Genomic DNA, 17,272 nt, shown 5'->3' on the forward strand with positions numbered 1-17,272 from the left:
TCAAACTGCCACAAACAAAAGCAACTTTAATTATCCATGTTTTAAAGAGACAAGATGTGTGCAGAAGTTTGAATGTTAGTTTTGACGGGCCATTTTCAGTTAATGTCAAGTGCATGCTTAGTTTTTACATTTCATCTTTGTTTTAAATGCATTGGTATATACACTAATACTCTTATCTAAGTTAGGACTCAGGGCCCTTTACAACATTTAAAAGTATATTTTGAACTTCAAGCCTGACTGTGTTTTTGGTTTATTCATTCATTCCAATAATGGTGTTGCTTGAAGTATAATGGACAGAAAGAAAAGATTTTGAAAAGATTCTAATGTTTCCCTAAAATCACAGGTGCTACGACAAGGAAATATGCATTAATTATCCTAAACGTTTGCAAATCACGCACAGCCTCCTACTCAATATGACAAGCAATCAGACAGACACAAGAGTCTTTTTTGATATATTTATTAGAACAAAGGATTTCTGCACAAATATGAGAAAATCAAGATCAAGCTCTAGTCCTCCTCTGCAGCTTGAGCCCGAAGGAAGCTGGCCTTCTTCTGGGCAACACGATCTTTTCTCTGAGCCAGAGTGAGCTTGGCGCGGTTCCATCTAGAAAAAGATCCACTCAATTTCAGCAAACAAGTAGCAAGCAATTTCTCCCAGAACTTTTAACTATAGCACTACATTTCAATGAAACAATCATTTAGTAGGTGAGACTAGGCCTGGGCAATAAAACTGTATCGATATTTATCGACGGTACACCTCCTTCGATAACGATAGAAAAAAAAATGTTCGATATGGCGCACGATATAGGCACGTACTATGAGTGACGCAGACACAGCACACACAAACACGAATACATGCTGAATTGAGTGCTGTGCCTGCCTGTGATGAGGAGATTGTGAATAAAGAATGAATATTAGTCGAATTTAAAATAAACATTTGCATTTGAATGTTAGGTGTGCATCAGGGAGCGTCATCAGTGGCGAGCGAGATGCAGTGATAATGATGTAAGTGATGTTGTTGAATTTGAATGTGTTGTTAGTCTAGCCCACGAGACACGCCGCTGCGGTGTTATTCATTCAAAATATTAGAGAAATATAGTAGCTCAATGCGTAGAAGATCTTGATTAGGTTAAAACCGAAACCAAGCCATTCACACAGAACGCATATTCAGCGCATTTTTTAGACGGACAAATATGACTGCTGCACTCACGTCTCACACAGTCCCATTCGTCGATATTTGTGATATCACAAATCCCGGAAAATATGCGTTGTAGTCCAAACGAGTCATTCGTTGTAGTTTTTGAAAAGTGATTTCTGTTAAATAAAATATCTCCTTTTGAAGTGGACTTTGTAACTTTGCATATCTTTTTTTATACTCAAACAGCAACATTACAGACTAACTAAAGTTGAAAAAGTGAAAAAGCATAATAGGACCCCTTTAAAATTTATTTAATCTAAAACATTAGAAATGATATATTTGTTTAATTTTTATTTTGTGTTTGACTGTTAAAACAAAAAAATGTGTTGTTTGTCTCAATTAATTGGGTTAATTTAAAAACACAGTGGTTAAATTAAAAAAAAAAATTCTATTGCTCTTTTTTTACAAAAGGTTATAAATAATTTCAATAATTATCGATACCGAACGATATGAAACATTATATTGTTGATAAATTTTTTAGCTATATCGCCCAACCCTAGGTGAGACTACCCATGTTTCCCTGACCAAACAAGCATTAGTCAAGTTCATTGATTTATTAATGTTTTCTGCAGTCTAGCTGACAAATGTATGCCTGTTCTGAAAAAAAACAAACAAAAAAAACTCCACAGTAGACCATTTAAAACAATAAAACTTCCTATGCGTTCTTCTGACACTAAATGCCCAACAATTAACCAAAGCTGCTCTCAGATCCGTCTTGAAACATGCCTGCATCAACTGTGCAAATGAAGGACCAACTACAATTTGCTCAGTCTGAAAAGGTATCATCATCAAGCAGCAGAACAGTTATCGTGGACATCAAATGTCAGTTCTAAATGGTTGAAATGTCAAAACTTAAACGAGCAAAAACAAGCCTCTGAGTCTGTAATATGGTCATGAACATCACCAGAGAGCACAAGGCATGAAGCAACCAAAGGAAAGATTTATACCTCTTCTTCTTGACTTCCCGCTTGGGCTTCTTTTCATGCACTGGGTTCTCCCGGATGGCTGCGTGTGCCTTTTTGTACATTTCCTCCATCTGAGGAAGAAATATACAAGAATATAGTAACCCTGTCATGATTAATAACACTACTAGTTGTAACGGCTATGTAGCAGCCAACTATATTGCAATACAGCTAATGTTATTGAAATATTTAACTTAATTAATTGTGAAAAGGAAACCCATGGATATTTGCAAGTCTTAGAGATACTCAACCCATAAAAAAAAAAAAAAGTGGCCTGTGAGAAAAACACTATTATTATATTATATAAGCCATTGCTTTTGGTCAGCTGTTATACAAGAGTTCATGCCTGACGCAAACATCAGCACACTGCGATGCATGGTGCAAGCAGGTTGTGAAACCTGCGTGAGAAGAAACATCCTCTGTGGTGCCACAAAGCAAATACGGTTTATAAAATTTAAAATATTAGTATTATTCTTACACCCATCACTGCTTAAAGTGCCCCTATTATGGGTTATGAAAGGTTCATATTTTGGTTTTGGGAGTCCCCAACAACAGGTTGACATGCATGCAAGGTCAAAAAACACTTTCATTGTCTTATAATATGCATTTATTTTTTACCTTACTTGCTCAACGACTCCCAAACGATTCATTTTTCTAAACCCCTCCTTTGCGTGACGCTAATCTGCGGTGATTGGTCCAATTGGTCTCATTTTCATTTCATCATGAGCCTGTAATGCCTGATAAAGCAGCGTTCCTGAGCGCAGTGCTGCTGTGTACAGCATTACCGGGGAAACCGCTATTTTACCACTCCAACAGCAGCACCTAGTGCTAAAGAATGAATTTGCATTTTCATTCAGACCAACGCTAAAAGACCAACAAGTGGGCGGGCAATGTGCTAATGTTTCAGGTTGACATCAACATGAAACTGATTGGAATTGTTTTAAAAACGACTCGTTTCAGTGATTCAGAGTCGACTCTTTCTTTTGAGAGACAATACTTTATACAAGGTGCACTTTTAGATTTAAAACTTTACAGGATGTTTTCATTCACTTGAAAGGTAATTTTCAAAAATCCATAATAGGGGCACTTTAAGACACTGAGATTTATCCACTGGGGTCATATGTATTACCATCATGTTCATTTTGCATGGTTTTTAAAGTGACCACAGTGAGGGTCCCATCTACTTGCATTACATGGACTCAAAGAGATGGTTTCCTTCTCTAAAAATCTTTGTGTTCCACAGAAGAAAGTCATATACATCTAGGATGGCATGAGAGTAAGTAAACGGGAGAAATTTCTTTGTTGGGTAGAGTATCTCCAAGTCTGAGATTCAACAGATCTTTTCACAATTCAAGCATCAAACATCTATTACAACTGGATTCACATTTTGAAATTGTTGAAGGGGGGGGGGGGCAGCACATACCGAATCAGGTGTAACGCCGTTCTTGATGAAGCGAGAGAACTGTTTCTTGTATGCATCCTCATCCTCCTCCATCAAGTATCTCATGTATTCAGAGACGTTCAGGCCAAGAATGTGCTTGCGGTGGACCTCTGCATTGAACTCCTTGCTCTCAGTGTCATAGCCAGGGAAACGCTTGGTGCTAAGACAAAGATTAAAAGCTCATATGCAGGGCAAACTAGATTCCAATTACACTCCGTATTAATGAACAGAGCTCATGAACATTTTGATGCCGCCAATGTAAACCAAGTCCAGGAATCCTGTCTTGAAATGCTATGACATCAGTTGAGCAACTGAAGGAACAATTACAAGCTGCTCAGTTTCAAACGGTGTCATCACCCAGCAGACAGTATATGAAACAGGAAAAACTAGAACAAACTGCTCAGACCCAATGTTTTGGGCACATTTGGAAATAAACAGTAAGAGGGAAGATCTACCTGTGAGGAATGGAGAGACCTCCATCCACTGCTCCCTTCAGGGCTCCGAACACCTTATTGCCAGTGGTGGTTCTGGCCAGGCCTGCATCCAGATAGCAGGTGAAAGCTCCTGGCTGCCCATCAATGCTCTCCACATTAAACTCATCCCCGGTGATCTCCACCTGGCCCTCATACACCTTGTCAAGGCCAAATTTGTTCAGCAGCTGGAAGAGAGCACACAGTGGACCAGTTATAACCAGCCCGTTGACTTTGTATCAATTATGCTGGATTAATTCGTTCAAGCGTTTCAGAATTGTTAAGGGACCCATTTACTCCTGGTATTAACAGGATGATTGGATTGTAAGAGGGCTCAGTGGAAGTATAAATGGGCTGCAAAACATTTTGTGATCACTCAAGCCACATTTGGATGTAGTTAAAAACCCATGATCACATTCTATTTGTATATCAAAGCTAATGTGTCCCGAATAGTTCTGCACAATGGCAAAGGAATATCTAAAAAAAATCACGGTGCCAGTGCAAATATTTTAAACTTTGCCTGCTGTAAATGACTCCAAGAAAATCCAATAAAAAATTCGAAATAGCCAACACGTACACTTACAAAAGACCTCGTATAACATCATCAGCATGTATGACAACATGCAGTGAAACAGATCACATGATCCACACACATCTAAAGTTCAAGAACTGCACTTAAGTGCATCCTAGTTGTAAAAGACTAAATACACCCATCGTAGCACATTTACAAACACAGATTCTCGCATCAAGTAACATGCCTTATGGGGAAATTTTATAAAAACATTTTTGGCTTACTCTTACACTAAAGGAAGACAAAAATGTATAATTAAATACCAATTATATACATTTGCTGCATCTCAATATGCATACTTCTCTATGCCGGTCAACCATCGTATCAAAATTAATGTCCTCATATACACACACTCCGTTTAGTTTACGCTACCTAACAATTCTTCCTACTGTATTAGTGAGACAAGTAGTGTGTTAATCTGCCAGTTGTGGGTCTTTCATGCAATGAACTCACCTACATTTTTGCGTAACAATACATTTAAAAGTTAAGGGCCAAACTAGGGATGCACCGATCCGATACTCAGTATCGCCTCCGATACTGCCATTTTCTGCCGGATCGGGTATCGGTCAGACGAGACCGATCCAAATCCGATATAGTGCAAATACTATTCTGTGTTATTGTTAAGCCCCACGAAAGCACAAAAACATTATAAAGCACCATAACGTTTTCGTGCACTATATTTCAAGTGTTCTGAAGCCGTTCCATAGTTTAATGTGAAGTATAGATGAATATTTAAGTGAAGTTGACGTAAACTCTTCTCCCCGCTACAGCTGTCGGTCATCCTCCATTCAGCGTGTCACGTTCGGTTACTACAGTCAAAACGATGAAATTCTCTTCAAGAGCGCACAATAACTGAGATTTAAAACCGTTAAAAGAGAAGGCTCAATAAAATATCGCACAGATATAATACACTGCTCTTCCCTTTTTTTATGAGGAGCTACGCGCTGTGACCCCGTGTTGCTTCAAGCGCATCATTCTGTGCACGGGATGCACATAAGTACTTTGTGCAGCTCTGTATTGGAGCCATACCCTTTCGTATTATAGTTTTGCGCAATGAAAGATTATCAATAGTCTTTTTTGTTCTGTTCTATCATATATTGCTGCCTTCGTTACTGTGCTATGCATTTAAAAGAAATGTCTTTTAATTTTATAGTATGTATTTGATATATTTAGGCTACTTGTTTTTCATGAATGTATTTTACAACAATACAAAGAGCAATGTGTAACATTTTACCAGATTTAGCTTTTCATTTGTTATTTTTCATTAAAATGAAGTTGTCTATATTTAACAGATTGTGTTTAACATACACAAGAGTGATGATCAGGTCAACACACAGAAGTATAGAAATTCTACATTGATTTAAAAAAAAAAAAAAACTGTGCTGGTATCAGATCGGAAATTGGCTGATACTCAGAATTTTTGGTATCGGATCGGTTCTGAAAAAATGGTATCGTTGCATCCCTAGGCCAAACATACCTTTATATACAGTATGTTTACAATGTTGCTGCAGATAAGTTTTTTTTTTCCATTACGTAAGATGTTTTTGATCACTCAAAACCCTTTATCTAAACCTTTCTACCTAACCGTTGGTCTCACACAACCATGTTTGTAATTTAACATTTTATTCATATTCAGAGTAAAATTGTTCTGAACTGAATCCTCCTCTAAAACACAATGGGTTGTGGGCAATCTTAACCTTTAGAGCAGGGGTTCTCAACTCTGGCCCACGGGGTCCACTTTCCTGCAGAGTTTAGCTCCAACCTGCTTTAGTGTGCACGGATCTGCACTTCAAATATCCACTGGAAATACTTGACCATTCAGGTATCTTTGGATATGTATTTCAACATACTACAATTTGGGACACACTAATTCTAATTTCAAATACTATTTAGTAGAGGTCGGCCGATAGTGGATTTTACCGATACCTAGGTTGGACCACACTGGCCAATACAGATTAATAAACCGATAGTTTTTAAAAAGGACACTAAACGAAAACTAAAACAGTGCTTTACTATTAATAAAAAATATTAATTATATATTGATCATTATTAAAGTTAGTTCATAGTTCATTAATGTTAACAAAAGCAACTTCAAAATTGAAAAATGTATTTGTTGAAATTAACACTAACTAGATGGACATAAATATCTACACAAAAGCCATAGCATTGAAATTACATACAGTACATATGGATTTTGTATACTCACAATTTAATTGCTTCCATTCTAGAACACGTGATGATTATCTAATCAAAATAACAAAATATGGCAGTCACACACCGGACAAAAAGCACAGCGCTGCATCTAGGAGAACTCGCAAGTATCAGGCATCACACACACTGGACGCGTCGCGTTCAGTTCAAGCAGCGGTCTAAAACAGTTTATTTAATCATCAAACAGGCAAAAGTTCCCCTCAAGAAGAAAAAAAACAAAAAAACAGCATTGATGAGTTTGAAGTTCAGTGTTTAAAAGAGCAAACGGAAGAGAAAGCACAATCTATATTATAGCTCTCGATATGAAGCATACAGACTTTATTAGAGTCACAGAAAGACAAACGTTTCACTAAGAAATGCTCAATACACAATTTTACAGCCTAGGGTGAAGTCATTATGTACATTAACAACAATTTAGGACAAATACAATGTAATTTAATGTAAAACAGTGTGAATGGCGCTCTGTGGCTGAATGAATATATCAGTTTGCTGTCTCACATCACAGCTTTAAATCTACAACTTCGCTGGATAACAAATGCATTAGCATGACCAGCTGGATATAAACTAATGCAAATGTATGGTAACAATCGTGACATTAAACATTTGGGTCAGACTTGCATGTGTTTGTCACGTTTTAACCATTTGAGGTGCTGCTAATGTTTGCGTCCTCTCAGCCTCGATAGCAAACATACTGCTGTTCTTTCTCCACTAATGCAGCATCTAGTCAACAAATTAATTACTTAGTAATGCCATGAAAACATGCACTACAGTATGATGTGTACACACCGTTTCATTGTCTGTTTTAAATCCACACGTCTGGAGTGTCCCGCTCTGTGCTGCACGCAGTGTCACGTCAAAACAAACAGCACGTGGCGACAGTGATTTGCCTCTAGAGGCCGCTCTTGCTCTCGTACTGGATGATGACAGCGGAGCTTCTCAGCCACACCAGCAACGGGCGCAACCCGGAGAAACTATCGGCATGGATTTTTGCCGATAGTTCCAGCAATCAACCAACGGTGCCGATTAATCGGCAAAACGATACAACGGTCGACCTCTATTTAGTATGAATAGAATGCGAATTGGGATGCACCAATTGTGATTGTGGTATTGAATTCAACATTTTATTGCTATACAAAAAAAGTTAGCAGCTCATATTTAGTGTGCAAAAACAATGCGGAAAGCAATACATTTAATTTCCAAATCGTTTCATGTCATGCCTTTTCATGCCTAAAATCAGGTTAAAATATAGTAGTAGATTAAAAGAAAGTAATTGCTAAATATGGATTGATTTGAACCTTTCCATAGAGTGACAATCCTCTTTAAAGTATGAATATTTAATTCCAATAAAAAGTTTGAGATTTTGAGCTCTGGTATGACACACATTACTTTGTGCAGAAGATGCACACAAGACTTTTGCTGTTTCAGTAATGATTAATGCAATGCAATCTATCTTACTAATTCAATCTCCTGCATGTGAAATGTTTCTGTAAAGTCATATTTCTTAAATTCTATTAACATGACAAATTACTAGAGAATAGAGGTTAATTTCTTTAATGCAACCACTCTGCAATTCTTGTAGCACTAGAACTGCAAGGTATAGTTTCATAAACTCGTTTCAGGGGGGAAATAAATGGCAGGAGTGAGACTCACCCTGCGGGCCAGCAGCAGCCCAGTGCAGTAGGACGCAGCATAATTTGTCAAACCCACACTGATGCCGTACTTGGGCAGCTCATGGGAGTAGGCTGCACACACAATCACATCACCCTCGATCTTGGCGTAGGCAATCTGAAAATCAAAAACACCTTAAATCAGCTTTGACTGTCAACAAATCAATTTTCAGGGATTTTCAACAAACACAAGCTTGAATTCATGTGTTATGAGACACAATAATGAGACCATGCATTTCATATTTTTGCAATACAATTTCCAAAAACTACATTTAATGCATTATATATATAATAATGTGTGTGTGTGTTTGTGTGTGTGTGTGTGTGTGAGAGAGAGGAGTTTGGTTCCAAAACGCTATAAATTCATTTTGATTAATTTGAGTAAAAATGTGTTTTCTTTACCAAGAAAGTGGTAAGATGAAAACCACTATTTTCTGTTTCAAACTTTCACATAGCATCTTTAGGTTATAATAACATAAAAAATTCAAATCTAGATTTTGATTTTCAAATATTTATTATAAAATTTTATTATTTTCCCCCCAAAATGCAATAAATCCATGACAATTTTTTTTCTTCAAAATGCAATAAAACCCATTGAATCAATATAAGTTATTTTTCATACTGAAACTGTTGAAAATACACAACATAGTAAGTTGATCCACATATGACCGCCTCTGAACTTGGTCAATACTAATCTTATATACAGGCACTGGACTAAAAATACATTCAATCAGTCATCGCTCCCAAAAAGAATTCAAAATAAAATTTCATCATGAACATACATGAACAACAATATCACATTAAACCACAGAAATTCCAAAATGACATTTCCCTTACATTCAACTTCCAAAAGTGCATTCATCTTTGCCATGTTACATTCATTTAGTTGACTAGTGCTATACGCTGTATTAACAAAAACATTAATGGCATAAATAAAAACACTTACACTGACAAGCTACGCAATATCGCGTTCATAATCGAATGTGACTCATCTGCGATTATGAATGCGATATTGCAGTGATCTACGGCTCTGTGTATTAAATGCCGCTCCATCTGAAAGCACGTGATGGAGATTTACTATTAATCACAGAACCGGCTTTACTGACGAGATGCGCATGACAATCACATGCGATTTATCGTGCAGCCCTAAGTTTGTTTGTTGATCACAAAGTACAAAATAGATGAGGAAAACTAGGATGCCGGGTGTATTCAAAGCGCCGCCATTACTGTCTAGAGTGCGTGGAATGGTGCGCTGTGATTGGTTGAGTGGATATATCGCATTCTGCAGAGAAGGGAGACTGGCATTTGTCGCGGTTTGAAAAGGGAGAAAACATGACAGAATAACTTGGCGGATATCGCATTTTGCGTAAAATTTAAAATTTACTTTTCAATACAGACCAGATACAATATTGATTTGAGGAAGAAATAAAAAATAAAAAAATCATAAAAAAAGGCGTTTAGGAACCAAACTCTACATACATACATGCATATAGAGGCAATATGGCCAAAAAAATTATTACGATAACATTTTTCATATCAGTTAACATTGATAATTATCATGATAAATTTCAAAGTCAGTACGATTGCAAATGTTATATTGATTACACCGAGCCAGAGACGTTTTTTACAGCACTGCACATTATAACCAATCACACGATTCTGTTGAGCTTATGAATGCAATGACCAATCAGAGGCATTCAGATGTGTCATCGCTGAAACAACAGAGTTTTGTTCAGTGCGCGCGCTTCGCTGACTGAATTCTTCTCTTTGCGAATTTTCACAAAATGCCATCAAATCTTTTCTGAAGACAGTCAGAATCTTCAGAGGTACATTCATATAATTAATTCATCAATATATTCATTTATATCATTCCCTTAGCACTCTTTAAAACCTTCCAGCTTTTCCTCCATGTTTTGACACAAAACTAAACCACTCTGCTGCTGTGCACACGTGAGACTATTACTTAAAACTGTGTTTTATGCTTCAGGGCTCCAGACTCATTCTTCCCACTGGTCGCTCTTTTTTTTGCTACTAACTTTCTCAGTTGGTCACACGAGCACATGATTTGGTCGCAATATTTTTATTTTTAGGGATTAATCAATGCATGCTGATGAACTTATAGTTTATAGTTATATGAAAATGAAAGTGGTTAACATTTTGGTTAACAACTAACCCGTTCTTTTTCATCAGTATTATTTGTGATTTAAATTTTGTGAATGGGAGTTCCTCTTTTGCTATGTTATAAGCCGGGCTTTATGAATGCATCTCTGAAGGGAAAGGACTGTCTTCAGAAAAGTTTAGATGGCATTTTCATTTTATCTGATAAAGAAGCGTTCATGAGCGGAGCTGATTTGAATACAGCCATTACTGGAGAAACCACTAGTTCTACCACTCTCAAAGCGCCACCTGATGGCAGAGAATGAGTTTGCATTTCTGAGCCTGTCTCCAGCAACATGTTTGTTGTTGCTCAATTTGTTTGTTTTCTGCAGCAACTCCGAGCACTTTTCATACTCTTTATCCTGGCTGAAGCACATTTGTTTCAATCTGTAAGAATAATCAGCCTACACTACCACGGTTTAGTGTACGGTTTTTGAACAGTAAGATTTTTTTTTTTTTTTTTTTTCCCAAAGAATTCTCTTCTGCTCACCAAGCTTGCATTTATTTGATCCAAAGTACAGCAAGAACAGTACAATTTTTTTATATTTTTACTTTTTAAAATAACTGCTTTCTATTTGAATATATTTTAAAATGTAATTTATTGCTGTGATCAAAGCTGAATTTTCAGCATCATTACTCCAGTCTTTTTATAAGGTGAAATTTAATTATTCGGACTTACATAGTGGCATACATTTAGATCATGATAACCACAGTTAAAACCACACATATAGCACCTCAATACCATGGTAAAAATGTAACTATGGTTTATAGGTATTTGTATGAAAAACAGTCGTCTAAATACATTTAGTATAAATGCACAAATGCTATAGCTTAAAATCACAAAAACACTGTAATTATATTTCATTACTCCTTTAATGCATGTCATTGTCTACATTAATATAATAATTCTATATGAATATCACACAATTCTGCCACAATACCATGGTGCAGTTAGTGTTACTACAGTAAATCCATGGTAAATGGTGATTTGTAGATCGAAAAGCCTTCTGACTGTATTGTTGTACACAGTGTTTCTCCGGTTTGTCAGCGCTGTTTCATCGGGCTTTAAACTAGTTTAAAATCACAGTCATTTGTGTTCGTCGCTGAATTCAAGCGCTTCACACTGGATCTCACAGTAGTGTACGGTTTTTGAACAGTAAGATTTTTTTTTTTTTTTTTTCAAAGAATTCTCTTCTGCTCACCAAGCTTGCATTTATTTGATCCAAAGTACAGCAAGAACAGTACAATTTTTTTATATTTTTACTTTTTAAAATAACTGCTTTCTATTTGAATATATTTTAAAATGTAATTTATTGCTGTGATCAAAGCTGAATTTTCAGCATCATTACTCCAGTCTTTTTATAAGGTGAAATTTAATTATTCGGACTTACATAGTGGCATACATTTAGATCATGATAACCACAGTTAAAACCACACATATAGCACCTCAATACCATGGTAAAAATGTAACTATGGTTTATAGGTATTTGTATGAAAAACAGTCGTCTAAATACATTTAGTATAAATGCACAAATGCTATAGCTTAAAATCACAAAAACACTGTAATTATATTTCATTACTCCTTTAATGCATGTCATTGTCTACATTAATATAATAATTCTATATGAATATCACACAATTCTGCCACAATACCATGGTGCAGTTAGTGTTACTACAGTAAATCCATGGTAAATGGTGATTTGTAGATCGAAAAGCCTTCTGACTGTATTGTTGTACACAGTGTTTCTCCGGTTTGTCAGCGCTGTTTCATCGGGCTTTAAACTAGTTTAAAATCACAGTCATTTGTGTTCGTCGCTGAATTCAAGCGCTTCACACTGGATCTCACAGTGCGGTTTAGTGGTTGCGTGACCGAGACTTATCAGTGAGTAAACGCATCTGCTCTACTAAGCTCGTGCTGAGGTGCTGTTTGAACTTTGAGCCAAGCAGATAAATGGTCTACGTGGCATGGTTCAAATAAGTAGCGCCGTTACATTCCACTTTTGGTGCATAAACATATCAAATATTTATCGAGGAAAATTATATCACGATAATTAGCGTCATATTGCCCATATTGCCAAAATAATACATTATTTTTAAAAGTTTATCTGGGCGGAAACTACATTTTTACCTCAGAACCCAGCACTAACTAACTAACTAACTAACTAACTAATATATATATAACACAACAAGTTTGTTCTGGTTCTCGAATCTGATTGGCTGAGAGCCTTTTCCAACTGTGCAATATCCCAGTAGTATCAGCACTCTAACCATTTCACAGTTTGTATCACTTCCCTGGTTGTCGGATCTATACTGGCAGCATTTGCCTCAGTGAGCGTCAGTGGCGGAAGAGCAAACCCACTATAATTTTACAATTTTATTACTGTTAGTGTCATGTAATGTAGTTTTTTAGGTGAGAATGTAGTTGTTTAGACCTCGAATATGTGACTTATAAATATTGTGCCTATTTGACAATTTGTTTAGACGTTTTCGGAGATGTGAGCTCCAGACTGTATTTGGTATTGAGAAAGGGTCCATTAGTGATTATGATTTCATCTTCAGAGAAAGTTACATTATTACGACTGTCTTTATAAGTCACAATGGCTTTTATATTGAAAGGGACTGAAACAAGGACTTTATTACTTTAAACTGCCTTATAAGATGCAACCATAGGGACACAACCGACAAATGCATGGACTAGCGCTGTCATGGGAAATCCCCTTGTTAAAAGTACAAAGACAAAGATATCGCTTTGCTCAGTGGACATTCAAACTGATTTTGTGATTATGAATATAAGATCGACCTGAAGAATGAATGCTGGTTTCAGATGTAAGGCAAGGCAAGTTTATTTATATAGCACATTTCGTACACAATGGTAATTCAAAGTGCTTTACATAAAAGAAAGTAAAATAATCATAAAAAAAAAAAAAATAATCACAAGAATAAAACAAGGAATTTAAAAACTTTGAAAATTATTTCAAAATTACATAAAATACAGTGCAATCGGTTCGGACATCGCACAGTGCTCATTCAATAAATGCACAGCTAAACGTATGAGTTTTGAGTCTGCATTTAAATGCGACTAATGTTTTAGCACATCTGATTCCTTCTGGAAGCTGATTCCAACTGCGGGTGGCAAAATAGCTAAAAGCAGATTCCCCTTGTTTTGTGTGAACCCTTGGCATTTCTAACAGAATCAATCCTAAGGATCTGAGTAGGTAATACTCAAATAGACTTGACGTTCTCCTTTGTTACTAGCTCTAATGTGATGTTTTTGATTTAGTAACGGAGGCTTGGGCTCATTTGTTAAACTGTCAAACTGAGATTTGAATCCGTGGCGGAAAAAAGTAGTTCCGCACAAAAGATGGTTTTTAAAGACAATCCGTTGTTGTCTCTCTATTTTAATTTTTTTTACACTGATGTCGAACTGTTGTATAAACAATATCACACTCATTGCTGTGCAATAAGGCTGCATATCAGCATGCTGTGATTACATATACATACACACATATATATATATATACACATATATATATACACACATATAAGGTATAGGTCACGATTTTCGAATATTCTATTAGTTGATTTAATTATAGAATATCGAATAGGTTGTGCGATTATTGTCTTTAAAATTTACCCATGTTTTCCGTGCTGATGCGTTCATGTAAGCAGAGGATGGTGCTGCCAATAACGCACCTAAAAGCTGTCAAAGACAACAGAAGAACACATTGTCTCACGCGCACACTGTAGACTTGCGTGGCATAAAAAAAAAGACTTGCGTAGCATATAATGGTTACAGTAACTTGGGACGATGTCAAATAAGAGCTCTGTGCGGACCACAAACACTCCCGACTAGGTTAGACAGGGTTCCCACTCTTTCATGAACACCAGATTCAAGGACTTTTTAAAGCACCATTTATTTTATATCAAGCACCTATCAAATTCACACCCCAGCATATGTAGCGTCATGAAAGACCTCTTACAGTACTTTTTTCAGTAACATTTCACTTACACTTAACATTTAAATTAAAAATTTCAGAGTAATGAGGTTTTGAATGTGTAGGTTTTTATAAATTTAGACCATTTTGAGCAGTCGTGTTCAAAGGAATTTTATTAAATCCATTGAAGTCAATGGAGTTCACACTGGTAATATTCAAATACAATTTCTCAAATATTGATAAAAATATGTGACCCTGTCTGTGAAATCCAGGCTGAAGTCTCAATCTAATTATGAGATAAGCATCAAAGTTTGATTTCAACCATTAATTTCAATCTTTGACATGGCCTTAGTCAATATTAAAGATATAAAGGTAATATTTTCACAGAATGTTCTGTTTATGAAGGATGATTTTATGTAGAAAACAGTAAATAAAACAAAAGACTTTAGGTGGGTTTTCACAGGCAGGGTCACATATATATTCTTGCATCAAACTGGTTTTTGCTGTAATTCTTGTAAAAGATTTAAATTTGAAAGAATTTCTCAATTTTAAAATTAATAAAAAGTGGTTAAACAGGGCTCTACGCTTACTTTTTAAAAATTTCAGGAGCACCTTCTAATAAATAATCAAAAATTCTGATCAAATATTAGCCTTCCCATTACGAGATGATATTTGACTCCTTAAAGTGATTTACAGGGAATTTAGTTTTTACACCTTTGTAATGGCATTTTTCTAACTTTATTTAAAGTATGTCATCTTTTGTCAAATTCAAAAAATTATTTTTAAGCTTTTTAAAATTTATAATTAAAACAACTGAATAAAATCAAGTAAAATAAGAATAAGTTACCAATCAAATGAAATCAGTATTTAAAAAAATTATTTGTACTACAGAGGTGGCACAGAAGAACACAAAAGTGGCTTGTAGGTGTATTTTCAGACGTTTAATGAGGCTCAGAGGTGGCATGAGTGCAATTAAATTCATAAATTCATGTTGAGGTTAATATTTTAAATATAGATATATTAAACAAATTAAATAACAGAAAAGATCCTTTAAAAATGAAAGTAAAACTGCCAGTACAGGGCTGTACGTTAACTTTTTTCACATAGCACTGGTGCTACAGAGGTTGAAAGTTTTGTAGCACAGCATTTCTTTAAAGCAGATGGAAATAACGTAGTTTTGTGATTGCGCATAAGTGCAGTGTCCCGTGAGAGTAACTCTACCGCTGAGCTAACACTGATTTCATCGCACAGACCAGTTTTTTTGTAGCACATATATGTCGCACTGTACAGCCCTGCAGTAAGTGGCGGCAAATCACTGAGTTTATCACGGAATCATTCATTCGATTCGTTCAAATGACTAATTCATTCAGGAATGAAGCAAGTGACTGGCTTTATGAATGGGTAATTGATTCAGATTTGTTTAAAAACGCACCCATGTTCATTCATAAACGAAACACCGCTGTGTTTGTTTGGAAATGTGTTTTAATGAACTGTTGTATTAAATCAATATCATAATATATATCATAATATTTCAAACTCCCTTAATAATCATTAAAAGCTGTCACTTACACATCGTGATCTCACAAAGTTCCATTATAATCGACGAAGCTCCCTACACTGCACAATGAATAGGGCCTGGGCAAAAAAAAATTGATTTTCCGATTAATCGTTTTTAAAATTACGTCAATTCGATATTGATTCTCAAAAGCCGCGAATCGATCTTTTCCAGTATTTATTTCAGCACAAATTAATAAATCTTTATTTTTAAAGGAATAAATCACGTCTGTTTTATTTTTAATTTTAACAGTAAACCTCTGTTGTGCAGCACTTTGTTTGCAAAAATAAAAAAATTTAAATTTCATTTTAAAAGATTAACTGTGTAGAGATTCATTTAATAGTTTTTTGCATTCATTTGATTACATCAATTAAATGCAATCAATGACACCAAGATGAATTCCTTGAGTGTGTAAACACACTTGGCACTAAAGCTCTTTCTGATTCTGATTCTAAATGAATCTCTTATTTACACCCTGTCAACACTTTGTTTGCTATAATGAGAGGATTCGTGAGATTGCAGAACTCAGCACACACTGTAAATAAGTTAGAAACCTTTGAAGCTCCCCTTAGCGCAAACACAAATATGCTGATCGGGTCAGTCGCACTGGTGCTCCTAAATATCTTTTTTCACAGTCGCACGCAGTAGTTTTCAGTCACAAATGCACTGCTTCTCCATAGGTTCATGCAGGGCTGCGCATCAGCTCGCGCTAAGTTTTTTTCTCTGGCTACCCCATCTCCACCCCCAATCATTTGCGCCGTTTCGTTTTGTCTTTGACAGCACATATAGGACAATATTTTAAATAGCACCATTCTACTAAACAAAATTTATTTTAAATTTAATTCAAGCACTTATATTTGTTTTCAAGTACTTTCCAGGCCTTGAATCCATAGGGCCTTTCGCACCGCTTTAGTTCCAGAACTAAATGTATAGCCACTTGCTAGCGGTAGCCTGTTAACCTGTCACTTACCACATAAACAGAGTAAGGAGAGATGACTGACAGGATGATGGCGAATGATTTGCAGATCCTGAGCACCACCGACAAACATCTAATCTTGTAAAATGTGTGGTAAGTACTGCCGAGTGCTGCTCCGTACGTGAGATC

The 17,272-nt window shown here is 36.0% G+C and overlaps 1 protein-coding gene across 1 annotated transcript in view; it reads right to left on the reverse strand.

Moving 5' to 3' along the window:
- Positions 1-441: 441 nt before the first annotated feature.
- LOC107732018 (60S ribosomal protein L5) overlaps positions 442-17,272 on the reverse strand; it is a 20,962-nt gene continuing 4,131 nt past the window's right edge. Inside the window, exons 4-8 of the mRNA XM_016543248.1 lie at positions 8,504-8,638; positions 4,057-4,259; positions 3,584-3,761; positions 2,146-2,234; positions 442-604 (exon numbers count right to left, since the gene is read on the reverse strand). Of these exons, the coding sequence (XP_016398734.1) occupies positions 508-604; positions 2,146-2,234; positions 3,584-3,761; positions 4,057-4,259; positions 8,504-8,638 (702 nt within the window). The 3' untranslated portion in view covers positions 442-507. The remainder of the gene's footprint in view (positions 605-2,145; positions 2,235-3,583; positions 3,762-4,056; positions 4,260-8,503; positions 8,639-17,272) is intronic.

The sequence above is a fragment of the Sinocyclocheilus rhinocerous genome, unplaced genomic scaffold, assembly GCF_001515625.1.
Source record: "Sinocyclocheilus rhinocerous isolate Xijiao unplaced genomic scaffold, SAMN03320098_v1.1 scaffold1120, whole genome shotgun sequence".
NCBI classification, from domain to species: Eukaryota; Metazoa; Chordata; class Actinopteri; order Cypriniformes; family Cyprinidae; genus Sinocyclocheilus; species Sinocyclocheilus rhinocerous.